The following is a 23,835-nucleotide window of genomic DNA, read 5'->3' as shown; positions in this document are numbered from 1 at the left end:
GAGGGTTCATGAGGTGTGCAGTTCTTTGGGTAAATAAAAATGGGTTGTGGTACTGAAACACTGGAAATGATCTGAGAAAAGGAAAGAGTCTAATATTAAACATATTGGAATGGGTGGGTACCGCCCATGAAAGTGGTATATACGTGTGTGACTATATGCATAATGTATGTACTTCTGTGTATGTGTATATCTGTGCATTTATGTACACAATTGTGTATGCACATGCGTGTGTATTTATATACTTAGGTATATGATATGTATTTATGTGTGTGTATGTGTGCACATGCAATTATAACTGAGTTTTATGACCACATAACTCCGCACACACCCATAAACTGAATAACTATTAAGGTCAGATAATTTTTCTGGAAACGCCTTAGCCCAAGTACACTAATTTAAAATTCCTTGAACCAATGGGCACTGACTGACTAATTTGTAACATAAGCAAAGAGTCAGGTTCAGCAGAAGTATTGTACCAATGCCACCTTATCATTTGGGATGAATACACCATGTCACATGGAGGTGCAATGGAAGATCTTGATAAGACCTTACAGGACATAAGAGAAAACAATAAATCTACAGGAGTTACACTATTTTTTATCAGGAGACTTCAGACAGACATTACCAGTCATTCTGAGACTAAGATCTGATGAAATAAAACCATGCATTTAAGTCTTCACACCTATAGAATAACTTCTTTTTCAATACCAACATGCAAGCTTTATTACATGGGGACCAATGTATAGAACAGTTTTCAACCTTGCTCTTCCAATTAGAAAACAAAGGGGGAAAAAGCTTAATAGGTGTAAAAAAAAAAAATGTAGAAACGAATGTGAAAACAAAAATTTGCGCAAATGAACGGGGTGTGTGGGGAGACGACTTTCGGAAAACTCACAAGATCCGATTTTTCTCTCATAACTTTTGGGGGAAATGGATATCTATTGATGGAATTTTATAGAAATTCCGTTCAAATAGCACAAACTACGATTATAAAGAAATTTGTGGGGAAAATGTTTTCTGAAGGGGGGGGGGGGGACTTTCGAAAAATTCATAGGATCCGTTTTTTTTTTTTTTTTTTTCTTTTTCCCCTCATAACTTTCAGGAAAATGGATATCTTTTGATGAAATTTTACAGAAACACCTTTCAAACAGCATAGATTATGATTATAAAGAAATTTGTGGGTAAAATGTTTTCCGAAGGGGTGGGGAAGGGACAGTTGGAATGTTCACACGATCCGTTTTTTTTCCCCTCAAAACTTTCGGGATCTAGTTTAGTGACCGGTCACCAAAACGAAAAAAAAATCCCTGTCTAATAGGTGTACAAAACGAATATGAAAACAAAAAAATTGCGCAAACGAGACGGGGGGTGGGGTATTCGGAAAATTCAAACGATCCGATTTTTTTCCCTCATAACTTTCAGGAAAAAGGATAATTTTTAATGAAATCTTACAGAAACATCTTTCAAACAGAATAGATTACGATTACAAAGAAATTTGTGGGGAAAATGTTTCCCCAAGGAGTGGGGAGAGACGCAGCCAACTTATACCTCCCTCTCTCGAATCGTTACCGTCAAATAATTACCGATCAATGTTTGCGAAAACTTTTCTTTTCATATTCGTTTTCTTCACGTTTTTTAAACACCTATTTAATTTTTTTATTTTTTTTTTATTCGTTTTGGTGACCAGGCGCAAAACTAGATTCTAAAAGTTATGAGGGGGGGGGGGGAAACGGATCGTTTGAACTTTCCGACAGTCCTCTCGCCACCCCTTCGGAAAACATTTTACCCACAAATTTTTTAAAAAGTAATAACTGATAGTAATCAATTTGTTGATCAAAAGTTTTCTCCACTCTCTACGAATTTTAAATCTGATTCCTGATAAACTCTTGTTTATTTTGTGCGGTGTTATGGGCTGTGATGGAGAGGGGTGAGGCAAACAGAGGTGAAGCCAGACCGGAAGGGTCAGATCGGAAGTGTCAGATCAGAAGTCGGCGACACGCGGTCGAAGGCTAGCACGTGGGGCCAGTGAGAAAACAGCGACGTTACGAGAAAGACGTGTTCTGATTAGGAGCGATCGTGTACCCCGCTGCGGTCGGCAAGGTAAGGTCCAACGCTTCATTCTGTCCTTTTGCTTCTTGTCTTCTTCCTCCATCTCGCTACATTTTGTTATTGCCTGTATCCTATCAGCATAGTACGCCTGCCCAGGGTTAACAGGTACTACTAAAGCAGCGCGGACCCGCGCTAGCTAGTCGTGAGTGGTCGATCCTAACCCTAAACACATTCATTTGCACACGCGGGTTACGGATAGGGTTAGGGTTAGGATCGACCTCTCAAGACTAGCTAGCGCGGACTCGCGACTGCGCGTTCGGGTCCGTGCTGCTTTAGTAGTACCGGGTTAACATAGGTAATTTATACCTGTAGTACTAACGGATATTCTTATCCCTTATTCCATGACTGAAGCACCATCCACTTCCCGAAATTGCTGGCCTTGTGTTGAAAGTGAAACCAATTTTTCGTGCGCATGCGCAGTAAACGTACTTCCGCCTCCATTCATTGCATCTTGACAAATTTGTCTCCTGACAGAATTTCTCTTAACTCCCAAAACCATTTATGATACATTTCTCTACCACCATCCTTTATAAAAAACATTTCCGTAAGTATTAAACAGTGAAAACATTTAATCTTTTAATTTTAATACTTTATTCTCAGATAGCTTTTGATTTGTGTGACATTTGGCTGCTATTTCTAGCTATGGAGGCAACCTTCTACTCTCTCCGTCATTTCCACGTTAGTTTGTTGGAGAAATATACTTAAATATACTCTAACTACAGAAATGTTGAGAAATCAATGCTTTGATATAATTTATCGGCGGACCTGGCGCAGTCACCCACCTCAAAATTTTAAATTGGGGTGAAATTAATTTTTTTTTTTTGCATATTCGTAATCTCCGACATCTAAAACGTAGGAAATCGTAAAAGAATTTTTCAAAAGAACGAATATTTTGGCATATTTATAGCTTCACATCAAACTCGATTTTAGAACCAAATAATTTTTTCCTGCCGTTTCTGGCGCAATGGTCTTAGTTGACTTCGTAAGCTGTCGGAAATGCATTTTTTCCGCGGAAAACGGTGGAGGTGGGGCGGAACCTTGGAAATTCCCCTTCCCGACTCCGTCTCCCGCGTTTTTTTTTTTTTTTTTCGTTGCAGTCGTCTTAATTGAGATCATACATATAATTATATAATCGATCAATTCCATTTACAGATTGTATATTCTAATTAAAATGTTTATGTTTGGTTGTTCGCTGGAATTATCGAAAGATCGCCTTGAGCGGTGCTTTTGTTGTTCCTCTAACTGGTCAGAAGCGTGACAAAGCGACATTGCTTCTACTAATTCAAAAGTACCTCAAACCTGGCTCAGTTACCTACAGTGATTCTTGGGCGACTTACAAAAGATACACAAACATTGGGTTATCAACATTACAGGATAAACCACAAAGAAAATTTTGTTCACATCATATATACACACAAAACATCGAACGCTTTTGGCGGGATTAAAAAGAATAGGTGATAAGGCCGGGTATTCGATCAAACTATCTACACCAGTATCTGGCCAGGTATTCGTTCAAAATATCTACACCAGTACCTTGCCAGGTATTCATTTAACTCTGCTACAGAAAAAAAAAAAAGAAGATTGCTGCACCAATTTTTTTATTGAGGCAGCAAAATTATATACACCCCTCCCAGATCGCCAGCACAAATCCGGAGACAAAAGATATACAGAACTGCCTTAGGTTCTGCCCCACCCGCGACCCCATCCGTTTTCTGCGGAAAAAAGCATTTCCGATAGATTACAAGGTCAACTAAGACGATTGCTCACACATACACACACCCGCCGAAAAGAAAAAAAAACGCGAAATAAATTATTTAGTGCTGAAATCGAGTCTGGTATGAAGCCATAAGGATTCATCATATTCACGAAAATCAACCAAAGCAGGTAATAAGAATATGAAAACAATGTTTGAGGAGTTTTGTTATAAATATTAGAATATACGATAAACAAGTATAAAAAGATGTTGAATCAGAAATAGATTTATTGTAAAACTGGATTCAATGCATACGTATGTTTTGAAAAACAATGCAAATATATAAGAAAAAAATTTAAATCATAGAGCTTATAATTAGAATTGAAATTAAAAATAGAATTAAAACGAAATTTTATTTCATTTTATTAAACTTTTTTGATGTTCATCAAAAGATTCCTCGCTGATGAGAATGACAATGCATAAATTAAATTCTAAATTTTATTTTTTATTTTTATTTCGGTTCTAATTATAAGCACTATGATTAAAATTTTTGGCACTGTCATGCTATTAGCTGCCAAATTTTTTTCTTATATATTTGCATTGTTCTTCAAAACGGACATATGCATTGAATCCAGTTTTATAATAAATCTATTTCTGATTCAACATCTTTTCTCCATTTTTTAATACTTGTTTATCGTGTATTCTTATACCTATAATGAAACTCCTCAAATATATGATACATACATATATCTATATATATTATCATTAATAAATCATAGGGCAGCAAAAAAATTTTTGAAATTTAATTTATCACCAGTGGTCCAACGAGGATAAAAATTAGTCAGTAGACTATATATATATTATTCATTAAAATACAGAGATGCCTATAATAGGACATCTAACCCGCTAGAAAGAGCAGCAAAAAACTCTATACCACAAAAATAGGGATAATTTCTAAAGAGAATGAAAAAATAAAATAAAATATTGGTAAAAGTTTTTTTTTTTTTTTTTTTCATTCTCTTTCGAAATTATCCCTATTTTTGTGGTATAGAGTTTTTTTGCTGCTCTTTCTAGCGGGTTAGATGTCCTATTATAGGCATCTCTGTATTTTAATGAATAATACATATATATATATATATATATATATATATCAATGTGAGTGTAGCTACACACATATTTTTCTGATATGAACTTTGGTAAATTAAAAAGTTTTATTGTTCAAGTAAATATTTATTTCTAGAGTTTATCTCTATGGAAATGTTGAATCTGTATTTTCTAAGTAGCCTCTATATGTTACACTGTTGTTTCTTTATTATTTCAGAATATCAGATGACATTGGAATAACAGAAGATACATTCTCATTATTTATCATCTTTTAAAGACCCAAATGAAAATATTGTACAGAGCAGATATATATCATTGTTTCTATAAGTGGGTGGTAGAATTCCTCTGATATATTTACTCTGAAATGTGTTATTAGCAAACTTTCTGGACATCACCGGCTGGAGTGTCTACAAGATGAGTCTGGTTGCAAATTAAACTTGGATAAATTTGCTACAGAGTTTTAGGTCAAAGGTGACACTGGACAGAAATACAGCAGTCAAAATATTTATAAGCAAAAGACTACAGAAGCAAAAAGAAGAGAAAAATATATATTGTGATTTTTTTAAGAAAAATAATGTAAAAGGGTGAGATATTAAAGGAACTGATTTTTCACGAATATTAAGAAGAAGGGGACAAATAATGTCACATGATTGGGATGTCTGTGAGAAGTCGTTCTCTCACGAGGGCAGCTTGAATGAGCATAAACTTAATCAGACAGAGGAGATGCCATTTCACTGTGACATCTGTGATAAATCATTTTCTATAAATAGTTATTTAATTAGGCACAGATATAGCCATTCAGGAGAGAAGCCATTTCCTTGTGGTGTCTGTGGTAAATCATTCTCTTCAGCCAGTAACTTGACTAAACACAACCGTATTCATACAGGGGAGAAGCCATTTAAATGTGACATCTGTGGTAAATCATTCTGTCAAAGTAATAACTTGACTGCACACATACGTATTCATACAGGAGAGAAACCATATCAATGTGATTTCTGTAGTATGTCATTCTCCAGCCGAAGTGGTTTAAATTCTCACATACCTATTCATACAGGGGAAAATCGATTTAACTGTGACGTTTGTGATAAATCATTCCTTCAGAGGAAAAAGTTGACTATACACAAACGTATTCATACTGGAGAGAAGCCTTATCACTGTAATATCTGCGGTGTATCAGTCTCTAACCGAAGCGCTTTAAATACTCACATTCGTATTCATACAGGAGAGAAGCCATATCAGTGTAACATCTGTAGTAAATCATTCTCTCAAAGTAATACTCTAACTTCTCACAAACGTGTTCATACAGGAGAAAAACTATATTCATGTAATATCTGCGGTAAATCATTCTCTGCCAACAATACTTTAACTTATCACATGCGTATTCATACAGGAGAGAAACCATATCAGTGCAAAATTTGTAACAAATCTTTCTCTATAAATAGTAACCTAATTAATCACAAACGTATTCATACCAAAGAGACACCATTTCACTGCGATATCTGTGGTAAATCATTCACTCAAAGTGGCAACTTAGTTATTCACAGACGTTTCCATACAGGAGAGAAGCCATATCAGTGTGACATCTGTGGTAAATCATTCTCTCATTGTAGTGCTTTAACTTATCATAAACGTATTCACACAGAGAAGCCATATCCTTGTGATATCTGTGGAAAGTCATTCTCTAAACATAGCGGATTAGCTTCTCACAAATGTGTTCGTACAGGGAAGAAGTGATCCCATTAATATTTGTGATAAATCATTCTCTGTAAGTGGTGATTTAACCCTTTACTATGCATATTATTCTGTCCGGTGTGATGTTTAGTTATTCAAATTATTTTCAATTTGTCAACCCATTATCTCACAGGTTCCAAATTTTGATGATGCGATTGTGAATTTTCAGAATGACATTGTAGGGTAGGTGTAAGAGGCCTATTCTGGCTAGTTTGGACATAAAATAGGTGGAATATTTGTGCCAGATATGGCTGGTTTAAATGCTAAAGGGTTAACACTAGAAGTACCAACGTTTCTTACTTCCTTCAAGCACCATAACGGTCTTTTTGGCTCGCATTGAAGATCGTTATGTAATACAAGATAACTTACCTGTGGGATATTTTTTTAATAAAAACAATTTTTTCCAGATTTTAAATTTGTTTTGCATGAATTCTGTTATGAAAGTGTTAAAACCAAAAGGTGTGGTCAGAAGCTTGCTTCTTAACAACATGGTTCTAGGTTCAGTCCCACTGCATGACACTTTGGTCAACTGTCATCTATTATAGCCTGAGGCTGACCAAAACCTTGTGAGTTGATTGACAAATAGAAATTGAAAGAAACCCATTGTATATATCATCATCATCATCGTTTAACGTCCGCTTTCCATGCTAGCATGGGTTGGACGATTTGACTGAGGACTGGTGAAACCCGATGGCAACACCAAGCTCCAATCTGATTTGGCAGAGTTTCTACAGCTGGATGCCCTTCCTAACGCCAACCACTCCGAGAGTGTAGTGGGTGCTTTTACGTGTCACCCGCACGGAGGCCAGTCAGGCGGTACTGGCAACAGCCATGTTCAAAATGGTGTATTTTATGTGCCACCAGCACAAGAGCCAGTCCAGCAGCACTGGCAACGATCTCGCTCAAAAATCCTACAAAGGCCAGTCAGGCGGTACTATATAATGTAGGAAGTATATTGTCTACACAGCTATTGAGTTTTAAATTATATGAAATGAGAAGAACCATTGAGCCAAGAGAAATTGTAGACATGGCAGATACTGGTGTCGTGCAAATGGCACCCCTATCAGTTGCATGTAAAGGTACCCACTACACTCAGATGTTGGTGTTAGGAAGGGCATCCAGCCATAGAAAACATGCCAAATCAGAGAAGTGTCTAGTCCAGCCTTCCAGATTGCTAATCCATGCCAATAGACATTAAATGATTATGATGATGGGCGTATTTCGGTAGTGTCAACATTGATGACGTGATTGGGGTTGGACTAAATCCATTCCAAAGATAAAATGGTATTAACAAAGCCAATCAGTGTATAAGCAACTGTTTTTATCCCAACATAGAAAAATTCTCTTCCTGTCCACCCGTAATTACATAAGGAGCAGTTCATGCTTTTGGGGAGTAAGATGAGATCACAACTACCAATGCTGCCCAGCACAGAATTAAACCATGAACATGCTACAGAAGTTCAACTATGATACAACTTCCACTGTTCCAGATAGAGTTCGTTACAACTTGCAAAACCAGTTACTTCACAATATGTAAGACATTTGCCATGTATTTTTACAAGGGGTTGTAATAAATAACAGTTGTATTGAATTTACCTGGTTCTTCTTGTCATTCATTTATCTTCTGGCACACAAACTAGACCAGTGAATACATAACCAGCTCAGAGTTACATCAAGATGAACCAGCCACAAATTCGTAACCAACACTCATATATATGTGTGTGTGTCTGTGTTTATCTCTCTGTTGCTTGACAACTGGTGTTGGTGTGTTTAATTTAACTGTTCAGCAAAAATAGACCGATAGAATAAGCACTAGGTTTAACAAAAAAATACGTACTGGGGTCGATTCATTAGACTAAAATTTATTTGAGGTGTTGCCCCAGTATGGCCACATTCAAATGACTGAAACAAGTAAAAGATGAAAAACACACCAACACAAACATACATGAAACAATGGCCATTTCTCTTCACCTATACAAACCGTCCAATGGACGGGGGGTCGTTTGCTAGTGTAGCATATTGAATCCGAATTTATTATTTATTCCAGAAAAAATTTGCGAAAATGTTACAGGTGTTCTAAGATTGATAATTTTCAGAATTTTCAGCCAATCAGAAAACAGCCCGTTCGTTGCTTCTTCTGTCGTCTGGTACAATTAGCGAAAAGGAGGAGGGGGGCAGGGGCATGTCAAGACGTTAGAAATAAGAGAGTATTGTAGTTCGCTTGAAGCATTGTGTATTGTTTGTAAAGAATAAAAAGTTTTGAATGGTACAACACTGCACTATATACCTGTTGTAATTTAGTTATCTATAGTCCGATGATATTTCGGAATTACAATTCCAGAGACTCCATCTAAGATGATCTGAAGAATAAATTGTAATTCCGAAATATCATCGGACTATAAACCAAATTACAACAGGTATATAGTCCATTTTTTATATTATAGTACATTGTTGTACCATTTTAAACGGTACTACTAAAGCAGCGCACGTCCGCGCTAGCTAGTCATGAGTGGTTGATCCTAACCCCGTCCCTAACCCGCGTGTGCAAATGAATACGTGTTTAGGGTCAGGGCTAGGATCGACCACTTACGACTAGCTAGTGCGGCTGCGCGTTCGGGACCGTGCCTTTTAAACTTTTTATTCTTTATTAGAAATAACAGTGAAAAACATTAAAACACACGCGAGCAAATTAAATATTCAAAAGCTACAAGCAAACAAACTAGATTGGTCGCCAGCGTCAATTTTCTGTTCGAATTGATTTCATACTCAGTGTAATATTACGCTTTTATAGGCTAATTAATGATGTGAAAGCAATTTTCACTAGAAATCAATAAATAGTCATGAGTTATTGAAAGTTGAAAATTTTGCTAATTTAAGCCGATCGTAAGCCACAGACCGTTTCAATAGTAACAAATAGAAACATGAGAACACTTTTGCCTGTTGCCATAGTAACAGTCTTTGAAAACTCTGCGAGGAAGCATTATCGAAGAACTTCCATTCAATTCTTCTAAATCTTTCTTTTAAAAATTGTAATGTGTGTATCGCATGTTGCTTGTCGTTCATCGCATTTGCATTAAATGCATATTGAATGGTTCATTTTGTCATTAAGCATTGAGGTGGTTGTGAGGTGTGCTAAAAATAACAGCTAAAGAAGATTTAAAAAAAATAAAACTTTTAAATTAAATTTTATTTGCCAACATCTCACTCAGTGATGTAAAACTAACTGTTTTCTTTCTCGTTCAAAGTAACATAAACATTTATTTACATGACAGAAAATTACCGGAAAACTTTCATGCTAAAAATAACAGCTAAATAAGATTCATTTACATAAAAGAAAATTACTGGAAACATAACTCCTGTTGTTTATAAATATTCTTTTCTACTCAAGGCCCGAAATTTTAGGGGAGGGAACCAGTTAATTAGATTGACCTCAGTACGCAACTGGTACTTAATTTATCAGCCACGAAGGGGTGAAAGGCAAAGTCGACCGTGACAAAATTTGAAACCAATATTTCGTACGCATGCGCACTAATCGTATGTCCGGCTCCATTCATTATATATTGATAAACGTCTCTGGTGCCAGAATTTCTCTTAATTCACTCCTAAATACATTAATAATAGATTTCTCCACCACCTGACACACTTCTAACAACACTATCCTTTATAAAAACATTTCCGTAAGTATTAAACAATGAAAGCATTTAATCTTTCAATACTTCGTGTCTCAGATGTCGTTTGTTTTCTTCGACATTTGGCTGCTATTTCTAGCTATGGAAGCAACCTTCTACTCTCTCCATCGTTTCCACGTTTGTTTGTTGTGTGTTTTTTAGTTGGACGAATATCCTCAAATACACTCCAACCACAGAAATGCTTTATAATTTATCGAATGTTTGATTGTTTCCCTAATAAAGGCAAGGGAAGAAAATTAGTAATCGGGGCAAAATGAGTAATTTCTAATTTCTAAGATGAAGAATTGGTCATTCATAATCGTTGAAGTTGCAGTCCGAAACATAGTCAGGTGGCAGATCCTTTTTATTTTCAAGAAATTTTCCCTCAATTTTCAACCCATTTGTAATCGAAGTTGCTAATAAAATATCTGGATGATTGGTGTTTAATGATCAATATTATTTCTTCTGTTGAATTGCAAATAAAATTTCCCTCCATCCATTGTCGAAAATGATGTTTAAAATGAGTAATGACTATTTTCGATGACTTTTCTCTAATTTTATGGTGTTAAAGAGAAGAAATTATTAAGTCTCTGTAAGTAGTTAGTTAACTAGTTACATACATAAAGGCGCAGGAGTGGCTGTGTGGTAAGTAGCTTGCTTACCAACCACATGGTTCCGGGTTCAGTCCCATTGCGTGGCACCTTGGGCAAGTGTCTTCTACTATAGCCTCGGGCCGACCTAAGCCTTGAGAGTGGATTTGGTAGACGGAAACTGAAAGAAGCCCGTCGTATATGTGTATATATATGTGCGTGTGTGTATATGTTTGTGTATCTGTGTTTGTCCCCACAACATCGGTTGACAACCGATGCTGGTGTGTTTACGTCCCCGTAACTTAGCGGTTCGGCAAAAGAGACCGATAGAATAAATACTGGGCTTACAATGAATAAGTCCTGCTCCAGCATGGCCACAGTCAAATGACTGAAACAAGTAAAAGATGGTGAAGAATTTTTTAGATCAGGGGTGGGAAAACCCTCGGGAGCCCATTTTATTGCCCCTGCAAGCTGATATACATCGTATGTACAAAATAGAATAAATTTTTCAATTATAAAATTTATACAATAGTCATATACCTATATATTACATAGGTCGGGTTTCCACTACGACTTAAAACAGACTCGAACAGAAGTCCTCTATAATTGCCTTTTGAATGGAAATTTTGTTTTCTCTATAAAACTCATGTTGCTAGGTTGGTAAAATCATAGGTTCACACCATACTCTGTTTCGGTGCTGATATAAATTGTAATAAATCAAGAAGTTCTGTTGTTCAGTTAAATGTTTATCTCTATGGAAATGTTGAATCTGTATTTTCTAAGTAGCCTCTATATCTTACACTGTTGTTTCTTTATTATTTCAGAATATCAGATGACATTGGAATAACTGAAGATACATTCTCATTATTTATCATCTTTTAAAGACCAAAATGAAAATATTCTACAGAACAGATATAGAAGATTGATTCTATAAGTCTATGGTAGAATTCCTACGATATATTTACTCTGAAATGTGTTATTAGCAAACTTTCTGGACATCACCGGCTGGAGTGTCTACAAGATGAGTCTGGTTGCAAATTAAACTTGGATGAATTTACTAAAGAGTATTCAGACGAAAGTAACACTGGACAGAAATACAGCAGTCAAAATATTTGTAAACGAAACACTATAGAACCAAAGACAAGGAAAAAAACGTATATATATTGTGATTTTTGAAGAAAAATAATGGAAAAGAGTGAGAAGCTAAAGGAATGGAAAGGAAGTCAAAAATTGTCACATGACTGTGATGTCTGTAAAAAGTCTTTCTCTCATAAGAGGAGCTTGAATAGGCACAGACGTATTCACACAGGGGAGAAGCCATTTCACTGTGACATCTGTGGTAAATCATTTTGTACAAGTACTCACTTAATTAGTCACAGACATATCCATTCAGGAGAGAAGCCATTTCATTGTGGTGTCTGTGGTAAATCATTCTTTTCAGCCAGTACGTTAACTAAGCACAAACGAATTCATACAGGGGAGAAGCCTTTTCACTGTGACATCTGTGGAAAATCATTCTCTCAAAAATATAATTTGACTGCACACAAACGTATCCATACAGGAGAGAAACCATTTCACTGTGACATATGTGGTAAATCATTCTCTGAAAAATCCATCTTGACGACACACAAACGTATTCATACAGGAGAGAAGCCATATCATTGTTGTGTCTGTAGTACATCATTCTCTAGCCGAAGTGCTTTAAATTCTCACAAACGTGTTCATACAGGAGAGAAGCCATTTCACTGTGACATCTGTGGTAAATTATTCTCTCAAAGTAGTGCTTTAACTTCTCACAAACGTATTCATACCGGAGAGACACCATATTCCTGTAATATTTGTGGTAAATCATTCTCGTGGCACAGTGCTTTGACTTCTCACAAACGTATTCATACAGGAGAGAAGCCATATCACTGCAATATCTGTAACAAATCTTTCTCTTTAAGTAGTACCCTAACTAATCACAAACGTATTCATACAGAAGAGAGGCCATATTCATGTGACATCTGTGGTAGATCATTCTCTCAAAGTAATATCTTGACTACACACAAACGTATTCATACAGGAGAGAAGCCATATCACTGCAATATCTGTAACAAATCTTTCTCTTTAAGTAGTACCCTAACTAATCACAAACGTATTCATACAGAAGAGAGGCCATATTCATGTGACATCTGTGGTAGATCATTCTCTCAAAGTAATATCTTGACTACACACAAACGTATTCATACAGGAGAGAAGCCATATCCTTGTGATATCTGTGGTAGGTCATTCTCCAAACAAAGTGTTTTAAATTCTCACATACGTGTTCATACTGGAGAGAAGCCATTTCGCTGTGACATTTGTGGAAAATCATTCTCTCAAAAATATGACTTGACGAGACACAAACGTTTTCATACGGGAGAGAAGCCTTATCATTGTGGTGTCTGTGGTACATCATTCTCTTCAGCCAGTAACTTAACTGCACACAAGCGTATTCATACAGGGGAGAAGCCATTTCACTGTGACATTTGTGGTAAATCATTCTCTGAAAGAAGTAGCTTGACTCTACACAAGCGTATTCATACAGGGGAGAAGCCATTTCACTGTGATATCTGTGGTAAATCATTCTCTCAAAAATATAACTTGACTATACACAAACGTATTCATACTGGAGAGAAGCCTTATCACTGTGATATCTGTGGTAAGTCATTTTCTCGGAAATATGACTTGACTAGACACAAACGTCTTCATACAGGAGAGAAGCCATATCGTTGTGGTGTCTGGTAAATCATTCTCTTTAACTAGTACCTTAAGTAAACACAAGTATATTGGATCTTTTTTAAAACGGGGGCCACATTTTTCATTAACGAAACACTTTGAAACTTGGAACACTGGTAGAATGTGTCATATAAAACATCTTTTTCTCTTAGTCTTCTTTAAAAAAAAAGAAATCCATAAATTATTCCATGTTAAAGTTGTCGTATTTCTGTAATTTCAACCAATCACTGACGTCCATTCAGCCGATATACATTAAGTGCCGACAACATAAACAAACGATTCTGAAACAATTAATCCTAACTCTAACCCTAACCCTAGGGTTAGGGTTAGGGTTAAAGCAAATTTAAAATGAAAAAAGCAAATAAAACGAAGAATCGTTTGTTTATGTAGTCGGCACTTAATGTATATCGACTGAATGGACGTCAGTGATTGGTTGAAATTATCGAAATAAGACAATTTTTTACATGAAATAAATTCGAATACAAAAATATTTTTCTGTTCTATAACACAAAATAGATAAGTATACGAAGTTTGAAAGTCTTTCCGTACCAAAAACACTACGTAAAACATTAATGAAAAATGTGGCCCCCGTTTTAAAAAAAATCCAGTGTATTTATATAGGGAAGAAGTCATTTCACTGAGACATTAATGGTTTATCATTCTCTGTAAGTGGTACAACGACTAACCACAAACATAGTCATACTGGAGAGAAACCATATCAGTATGATGTCTGTGGTACATCATTCTCTGACCAAAGTGCTTTAAACTGTCGCAAACGTATTCATACAGGGGAGACAGCATTTTCCTGTAATATCTGGCTGTCATTGAAAATCTTTATTTAAAACAATTTATTTTAAATATGAGCAAATGCGGTTAATAAAGGATTTGAAAATACAGTCTTTTAGCATTTGTTTACATGCAAAAAATATATATCTATACACATATGAAATGATGTTCATGATTGCACATTCAATACAGTTGTAGAAATTAAAAAGTAATAAGCAAAAGTGGTGATAAATGACCACTCGGTACTTCTAGTGTTAACTGTGTATCCATATAGATGTGTGACTATCAATGTGACAATTCATAAGAACAAGAAGCATTTTGAGCTCCTCCTAAAATGGTGATAGTGTTGTGGGTTTTCTCCATGGCAACAACCAAGCTACTCATCAGGGAATTGCTGTATTTGTCAAAGTTCCTTCTCTGCCAAAACAGAAAAGAAAAAAAAATGGACGATCTCTCTAACTGTAAATGTATTCACACAGGAGAAGAGATAGAACAGTGTGTGATAACAGCCTCCCCACTCTATAGTTTGTCACCATATCTAAGATAATTTACCTGTGGGATACCTTTTTTAATAAAAACAATTGTTTCCAAATTTTAAGTCTGTTTTGCATGAATTTTGCTTTGAAAGTATTAAAATCAGTAGATGTGGCTGTGTGGTAAGAAGCTTGCTTGCCAACTACATGGTACTGTGTTCAGTCCCATTGCGTGGAACCTTGGTCAACTGTCTTCTACTATAGCCTGAAACTGACCAAACCCATGTCGATTTGGTAGATGGAAAATGAAAGAAACCCATCATTTATATACTATATATTTTACATACATTTATATTCTTCTGCAGTTGTTATTGTTTTATCTTCTTGGATTTGTAACATCACTATGCATGACCAGCAAATCACAACTGTATCGAGGAAAATGTTAGGCATAAGAGGGATTAAACGTGGTATGAAGAAGAGGAGAATGCGTTGGTCTGGACATGTGATGCGTATGAGTGAAGACAACTGTATACAGAGGTGCCTGTCGCTGAAAGTGGATGGTACTTGTGGAAGTGGGAGACCCAGGAACACATGGGCTGTAGAGGTGAGGACGTTAGGGCTCACAGAAGAATTGACAGTGTATGTGTATATTTGTAACATATATATATATATATATATATATATATATATAATTCTATTTATAATTTTCACCTTAACAGGTATTTTTTTATATGCTGGTCACTGATAAAATTTTATCCTTATATTAGAAGTACACACATATATATATGTGTGTGTGTGTGTTTCTCTGGATTTGTATTTTTCTAAAAATGATGTAATCATCATCGTTTAACGTCCGCTTTCCATGGTAGCATGGGTTGGACGATTTGACTGAGGACTGGTGAAACCGGATGGCAACACCAGGCTCCAATCTAATTTGGCAGAGTTTCTACAGCTGGATGCCCTTCCTAATGCCAACCACTCAGAGAGTGTAGTGGGTGCTTTTACGTGTCACCCGCACGAAAACGGCCACGCTCAAAATGGTGTCTTTTATGTGCCACCCACACAAGAGCCAGTCCAGGGGCACTGGCAACGATCTCGCTCGAAAACCCTACAAGGCCAGTCAGGCGGTACTGGCAACGGTCACGCTCAGGATGGTACATCTTATGTGCCACCCACACAAGAGCCAGTCCAGGGGCCCTGGCAACGATCTCACTTGGCTTGCCGGGTCTTCTCACGCACAGCACATTTCCAAAGGTCTCGGTCAGTAGTCATCGCCTCGGTGAGGCCCAATGTTCGAAGGTCTTGCCTCACCACCTCAGCCCAGGTCTTCCTGGGCCTACCTCTTCCACGGGTTCCCTCAACTGTTAGGGAGTGGCACTTTTTCACGCAGCTATCCTCATTCATTCTCACCACATGTCCAAACCAGCGCAATCGTCTCCCTTGCACACCACTACTGATGCTTCTTATGTTCAGCTTTTCTCTCAAGATACTTACACTCTGACAGGTATGCACATTTACATTACACATCCAGCGGAGCATACTGGCTTCATTCCTTGCGAGCTTACGCATGTCCTCAGCAGTCACAGCCCACATATTAACATGGACCTACAAACACACCCATATACATACACACACACAGGCATACCTTTTCCGATGAGTTGTAGTGACTCTAACGTCATATGCAATAAGCTCATCATTAACATCATCATTGTTATTATTATGTTGTTTTTTTTCTTCTTTCTTCAAATTTTCTTCCATTTCTCGCCGAGTGTTTTCCGTACACCTAGGGCAGAGAGACTCGTTGTATGCATTCCCAGTTTACACACGCAAATTCACAGGTAAAACATGTATTTAAGAAAACAAAAAAATTCATGAATGGATGTTGTTTTCACAGCGATAATGCTCTTCTCAGTACATGAGTCGTTCCAGTTAGCACGATTTTTTGCACTTCCTGTAGGGATGGTAAGCCTGGTATCATTTTCAAATAGGTTTCAGTACCTTTTTTTTATCATTCCTAGAGATCCTACAATCACTGGTATGGTAGTCACCTTGAGGTGCCACATTTTTTCAATTTCTACTAGCAAGTCTTTATATTTACTGATCTTGTCAAATTCTTTCGCCGCTATATTATGATCAGAGGGAATACTCATGTCAATTAATAAACACATCTTATTTGTCTGATCTTTTATAATAATATCCGGTTTATTAGCTTTTATAGTTTTGTCAGTATGTACGGGGAAGTCCCAGAGAATTGACACATTTTCTCCCTCAGTTACAGCTTCAGGATGGTGTTTATACCATTTGTCAGCGGTTTTGATTTTATAATGCCAACATATTGTCCAGTGTAAATACTGGCCAACCCTGTCATGTCTTGCTTTATATTCTACAGGTGCTAAGACTCTACACCCTGAGATTAGGTGGTCTATAGTTTCAATCGCATTGTTACAAAATCGGCATTTTGGGTCAGCTCTATTTTTTATCACATTGGCTTGGTAGTTCCGGGTTAATAAGCTTTGGTCTTGAGCAGCCAATATGAAACCTTCACTCTCTGCTTTTAGCCCTGAACTTCGTAACCACTGATGCGTGCGTTTCTGGTCGACATCAGCTTGTTTGCTACGAGCCACATACTTATTGTATGATCTCTTGTGTAACACAGTTGCCAATTTTTATTTGCGTTTTATGTTGGTGTGCATTAGTTTATGGAGTGGTTCCCTATCATTCATATTTGTATGCCCTACAACTGCAATCTCATTCAGAACTTCCTGCTTCATTATTATTATTATTATTATCATTATTATTATTATTATATTTTAAAAAGGATTAACGTAACTCTTCACGAAGGTAAACAGTCAAGACGAAGAGCGCGATTCGATTGTAAGATATTTTATTGGTTGCACGATATTTCGACAGTTAAGTCTGTCTTTCTCTCAAGTTCAAAATAAGAAGTGATAAAAATCCAAAATTACAGAAATTTAAACATAAAGTATGAACGAGAGAAACCAGCGTTCACACGTTGATGGAATGACATCATCAGTTTTTAAGTTACAATTTTATAACAGGCGAAAAGAAAAAGACAGAAAAAGAAGAAAGGAAAGAGAAAGAAGAATATTCAATCAAACAGTTTTGTATAAATTTGTTAATAACCCGCAAACATATGTTTGCGGTTATTAACATCCCGCCCTGGAGGAATGAATAAGATGACAGGAGAATATAGTCAAGCAGGTGATATACAAAGGAGTCATCCCCAATGACTGGTGTAGCATCACCATAATCAACTGCTACAAAGGTAAAGGTGAGGCATTAGATACGAATAATTACAGAGGTATCAAGTTGTTGGATCAAGTACAGAAGGTCACGGAGAGGGTCATAGCCCAACAAATTAGGGGGCGGGTCAGTTTAGAGATGAGATGCAGTTTGGGTCTGTGCCAGGGAGAAGCACCACTGATGCTGTATTTCTGGTAAGGCAGCTGCAGGAGAAATACCCAGCCAAAGATAAACCTCCATATTTGGCATTCGTTGACATGGAGAAAGCGTTTGTCAGGGTCCCCCGATCCCTTATCTAGTGGTCAGTGCAGAAGCAAGGGATAGATGAGTGGTTGGTGAGAGCTGTAAGATCCATGTACAGGGATACTGTCAGTAAGGTGAGGTGGGGGGGGGGGGCAACGAGTATAGTGAAGAAGTAGGGGTTCGCCAAGGATCAGTGCTCAGCCCCCTCTTATTCATCATAGTCCTCCAGGCAATAAGAGAGGAATTCAAGACAGACTGTCCCTGGGAGCTCCTCTATGCTGATGACCTTGCTCTAATAGCTGAGTCGCTTCCAGAACTAGAGAAGTTCTAGGTGTGAAATCAAAGGGCCTTAGTGTCAATCTAGCAAAACCCAATGCCTTAGTGAGTAGGAAGGCAGACAAATCAGAGAAACCCCTTCAGGTCGAGGGTCCTGCTCGATCTGTAGAGAAGGTGTAGGTAGAAAATCCATAAGATGTACCCAGTGCAAGCAATGGACACATAAGAGGTGCAGCAATATCAAAGGAAGGTTAACTGGGAAGATAGATTTTTGTGTGTGGTAGATGTACAGGAGCAATAAACACCAAATACGTCGAGAAAACAGATTCCATCGCCTTCCAGGGGGAAAAACTAGAAGTAGTTGATCGCTTCTGTTACCTAGGTGACCAAGTCAGTAGCCGGGGTGGATGTTCTGAAAGCATAGCTGCCAGAATAAGACTAGCATGGGCAAAGTTACTTCTGCCGGTAAGAAAGGGCCTCGCTCTGAGTGGAAGGTAGACTGTATGATGCATGTGTGCAAACAGCCATGCTACATGGCAGTGAAACATGGGTTGTGACTGCTGAGGACATGTGTAGGCTTGAAAGAAATGAAGCTAGTATGCTCCACTAGATGTGTAATGTCCATGTGCATATTTGACAGGATGTAAGCAGCCTGAGAGATAAGAAGCATCAGATGTGGTGAGCAGGAGAGACGACTGTGCTGGTATGGTGATGCGATGCGTATGGATGAGGGCAGCTCTTCATGGTGCTAGCTTCTAGTTCATAGATGTTATCTTGTGGAAGTGTTTTTACTATTTCTTTTGAAATCATTAACATAGCGAGAGTACATGGTTAGGATTTTGGAGTTCTCTGCAGAGCATTCTTGGAATCCCTTATCCCACCATACCATAAAGAGGTTGGCCACATGGCCAGCAATACTGACACCAATGGTTGCCCCCTCTTCCTGGGCATATATCTTTTTATTGAACTTCAACATTTGACCCTTTAGAGTAACTTTGGTACTCGCAACTATCAGGTGACATTTTTTTACCTGGTCATAGTCTTCAGGAGTCCTTATGCCTCTCTGATCCACCCTTTCCATCTGTCCATAAGGGTATTCTTGACCATGGGGGGTGATGGTAGGGTGTCTACCTGTTTTAGGTTGACTGGGGCAGAAACATGAAGGATCTTGCAAAAACAATCACATAAACATAGAAAATAGGTTGTGCTTTATTGAGTGACTAAATGACTAAATCTTTTTGAAGAGAGAAAACATCAGGTGAGTTTTTATTTCAAATGATTGTTTTCAGGTCAGATCACAATGACATCTGTATTTCTGTACAAGTAAATATGCACCCAAGCATATCTGCATACACATACACACATTCATTCTTATGTATGTTTATATTTAGACATAAACACAGGCGTCACTGTGGCCCGACCCAAAACTGATCGTTTCAAATAAAAACTCACCTGATGTTTCTTCTATTCAACAAGTATTAATCATTTCATTCAATAATACACAACAAACTGGTTTTTTTCTCTTTTCACATATTTTTTTTGCTTATTATTTTGATCTTTTGCAATTTCTATTCATGTGTATGTGTGTGAATGTGTGTGCAAACACCTGCATGTGCATGTGCAGGTGTGTGACACCCATGAAGACCTGGGCAGATGAGAAATACACATAGATATATCATCATCGTTTAACATCCGCTTTCCATGCTAGCATGGGTTGGACGATTTGATTGAGGACTGGTGAAACCAGATGGCTACACCAGGCTCCAATCTGATTTGGCAGAGTTTCTATAGCTGGATGCCCTTCCTAACGCCAACCACTCAGAGAGTGTAGTGGGTGCTTTTATGTGCCACCAGGCACGAGGGCCGTATATATATATATATATATATATATATATATATATATATATATATATATATATATATATATATATATATATGTATATATATACACACATAGATACTGAAAATTTAGAAATTTCTAAATTTTCAGTATGTTGGAGAAGCAACTCAATGCTAATCCCTGTATATTTATGATGATAAATGGTTTTACCGATAAAGGTTTTTTCATACTGAACTACTTGGCAAAATTGTTAATTATTAATTCTATTATTAATTGACGATTCCCTGCCCTTATTCTTGTACACATAGATATATATATATATATATATATACATTGACAGATTGATAGATAGAGTTGGTCCATTTGAATAGCAATGACTACCCCAAGGTGGTGCTCCAGCTTGGCCACAATCTAATGAATGGATCAAGTAAATGATCAACATACACACACACATACAAATACATACATAAGCATATGTGTGTGTATGTGTGTATACATATATATATATATTTATAAAAAAGAATAAGATAAAGAGACTAATGGCAAAGGTAGAATTATATTATATTATATCTTATTCTTTCTTTATATATACACACGCTAATACACGACCTATGTTATAATCCCCACTCATGTTTATACAACGACAGGGGCAAAACTAGTTGGTATACAGCACTTACTCGATATTACCTGTATCTTTAGGGTTCGGTTGACTCCAATACCCTTCATAACCTTTATACATATATATATATATATATATATATATATATATATGTATATATATATATATATATATACCGGAGTAAGCACATGAAATGTGCAACAAGGTGGAAAAAAGAGTACTCAAATACCAGAGGTAGAGTAATGTGCTTTATTTAAAAGCAGCAGAAATATAACAAAAAAAAACGTTACTCTGAGTTTCACGTTCCCGTTCATCGGACAGTTTTCTAACAAAACTGTCCGATGAACGGGAACGTGAAACTCAGAGTAACGGTTTTTTTTGTTATATTTCTGCTGCTTTTAAATAAAGTATATATATATATATATATATATATATATATATATATATATATATATATACATAAGTGTATATATTTACATGCTTACGTTCAAACACTTTAATATATGCATATATATGATCTTTACGTACTTATGTGTGTATATATATATATATATATATATCCCCCCCAGACTTTGAGAGGTCATAACTTTCAGAAAAATAGAAAAATGAAACAAATATGGACGACTTGCTCCGAAACACCACCGAGTGGGGGAACGCTTCTCAAAAATAACCTGCAGTTGTTTCCTTCAAAATTCCTACATGCTCGAAATGTACATACATCAAGGTATATTTGTAGAAAATTTCACGAAAAAATATTAATTTTCCTGGAAGTTAAGAAGAATTTAAGTGGACTCTGTTGGAATTTCCGAAAATTGTCCCCCACCCCCATTCCAAAACACTTTCACCGGAACTTTTTGTATATTCGGATTCTACATAGTAAATACTATATGCATAGAAAATTTCATTAAAAAATATTCATTTTTCTGAAAGTTATGACCTCCCAAAGTCTGGGTGGGGGGGGGGGGTAAAACCCTGTAGTTATGCCATATATATATATATATATATATATAATAAAGTAAAGTTGTGGAATACCGTACGAGTGGAAATATATATGAAAGAAGGTTTGAAAATGCACGTATTTTAAGAATATTTATTTACTTTACAGGTTTCACTTTTTTAGAAAAAGATTATCAAAAGTCTTTGAGAATAATAAAAAATGTTAAAAAACAGTTTGAGTATTAAAATGCATATATACATTCTTTGATGATAAAATATATTTAAAGTATAAAGCTTTGTATGAACTTTGTAGTGTTACATACTGATTATCACACATTCTCTGATAATAAGATGAAAATGTTAAAAACAGTGTATGAAAATACATATATGGAAAAATACATATACATATTCTTTGATAATCGAATAAAGTTGAGGAGGAACTGACCTGGCTTTTTTCTCTTGTGTATATTGAGGGAACGTTTTGCTGTCTTAAGAGACAGTATGACTGGCTAGCTGGGATGGGAGGGAAGAAGAGTTAAAAAAAAAAAAAAAAGTAATATATATTATATTATATGTATTTATTTTTTCCTAAGTTCTCATATTCGGTTAAAATGTCTTACGTTTAAGCTGATTCCCATGCATTTCCCTAAAGAGAAGATTACATTTTTAACATCGCCGATTGCCTATGGAAGGTATAATTTGTAATCTTCGAAACATATGTTGGAAATAAAAGTATGCAGTTAACATGCGTTTTACTCCATTCATTAAATTTATATATATATATATATATATATATATATATACAATGTATATATATTATATATACTCTTTTACTTGTTTCAATCATTTGACTGCGGCCATGCTGGAGCACCGCCTTTTAGTCGAGCTAATCGACCCCAGAACTTATTCTTTGTAAGCCTAGTACTTATTCTATCGGTCTCTTTCTTTTGCTGAACCGCTAAGTTACGGGGACATAAACACACTAGCATCGGTTGTCAAGCGATGTTGGGGGGACAAACACAGACACACAAACACATACATATATATATATATACATATATACGACGGGCTTCTTTCAGTTTCCGTCTACCAAATCCACTCACAAAGCTTTGGTCGGCCCGAGGCTATAGTAGAAGACACTTGCCCAAGGTGCCACGCAGTGGGAATGAACCCGGAACCATGTGGTTGGTAAGCAAGCTACTTACCACACAGCCACTCCTGCACCTATATATATATAAAGATAATAATAATAACAACAATATAAATGGATGTCTGTGTGTCTTTCTACTTATAGGAAGAAAACTACAGCACCCCAAGTAGTCATACCAACAAAATCACTTCTTCATTTAAAAAAAAAAAATGGTACTGGTATAGTAAAGAATTTTCATTTTATCAAAAATATTCATTTAGCAAACTCTGGGAACTGATAATATTCTGGAAATTGTGTCTCGTATCAAAGTTACACGGTTATTATTAAATTATCGTTAATGAAAATAGATGCAAGTGAGAATGAGAAACTTGCAAATAAAAACGTAAAATGTTGCCCGCAACAAATTAATAATGCTTATTATTAAGCATTAAGATCTACTCCGCAGTGAATGCAATGAATATTTAAATTTGTGAAAATTTGGAGTTAAATAAAAATTCAATAAACTTCAGAAATTGAAATTATAGGAAATTTCTTAGAACATGAATTTATAAAAAAATATTTCGAGGCGGTCAGGCTTTGAATATTGCTTTCTTTTA

At 36.4% G+C, this 23,835-nt stretch overlaps 4 protein-coding genes across 7 annotated transcripts in view; 3 read left to right on the top strand and 1 right to left on the bottom strand.

Moving 5' to 3' along the window:
• The window catches only part of LOC106880981 (uncharacterized), a 45,239-nt gene extending 36,642 nt beyond the window's left edge, over positions 1-8,597 (bottom strand). The window contains exon 1 of one of the 2 annotated variants that reach the window (XR_016238799.1): positions 8,231-8,597. The gene's annotated coding sequence lies outside the window, so the exon portion shown is untranslated. The remainder of the gene's footprint in view (positions 1-8,230) is intronic. The other variant, XM_052977334.2, reaches the window with a different exon arrangement.
• Positions 1-23,835, top strand: part of LOC128251040 (uncharacterized) — a 63,648-nt gene that overhangs the window by 14,309 nt on the left and 25,504 nt on the right. The gene's annotated exons all lie outside the window — the stretch shown is intronic.
• LOC106880991 (uncharacterized) lies at positions 1,916-8,229 on the top strand. 3 transcript variants are annotated; one of them, XM_089344319.1, is made up of 2 exons: positions 1,916-2,097; positions 5,121-8,229. In XM_089344319.1, exon 2 carries the CDS (start codon positions 5,543-5,545, stop codon positions 6,635-6,637), a length of 1,095 nt encoding a protein of 364 aa, XP_089200445.1. In that variant the 5' UTR covers positions 1,916-2,097; positions 5,121-5,542; the 3' UTR covers positions 6,638-8,229. The 3 variants fall into 3 exon arrangements, with proteins under 3 accessions (XP_089200445.1, XP_089200444.1, XP_089200446.1); XM_089344318.1 differs by lacking the exon at positions 1,916-2,097 and adding an exon at positions 2,210-2,650; XM_089344320.1 differs by lacking the exon at positions 1,916-2,097 and adding an exon at positions 2,697-3,990.
• On the top strand, positions 8,609-15,155 carry LOC149130447 (uncharacterized). Its single transcript, XM_089344322.1, has 3 exons — positions 8,609-10,311; positions 11,717-13,647; positions 14,350-15,155. Exons 2-3 carry the CDS (start codon positions 12,078-12,080, stop codon positions 14,415-14,417), a joined length of 1,638 nt encoding a protein of 545 aa, XP_089200448.1. The 5' UTR covers positions 8,609-10,311; positions 11,717-12,077; the 3' UTR covers positions 14,418-15,155.

The sequence above is a fragment of the Octopus bimaculoides genome, chromosome 28 (assembly GCF_046866305.1).
Source record: "Octopus bimaculoides isolate indiv1 chromosome 28, ASM4686630v1, whole genome shotgun sequence".
Taxonomy (NCBI): Eukaryota; Metazoa; Mollusca; class Cephalopoda; order Octopoda; family Octopodidae; genus Octopus; species Octopus bimaculoides.
The sequence above is the reverse complement of the archived record's forward strand: the minus strand, read 5'-3'. Positions and strand labels throughout refer to the sequence as shown.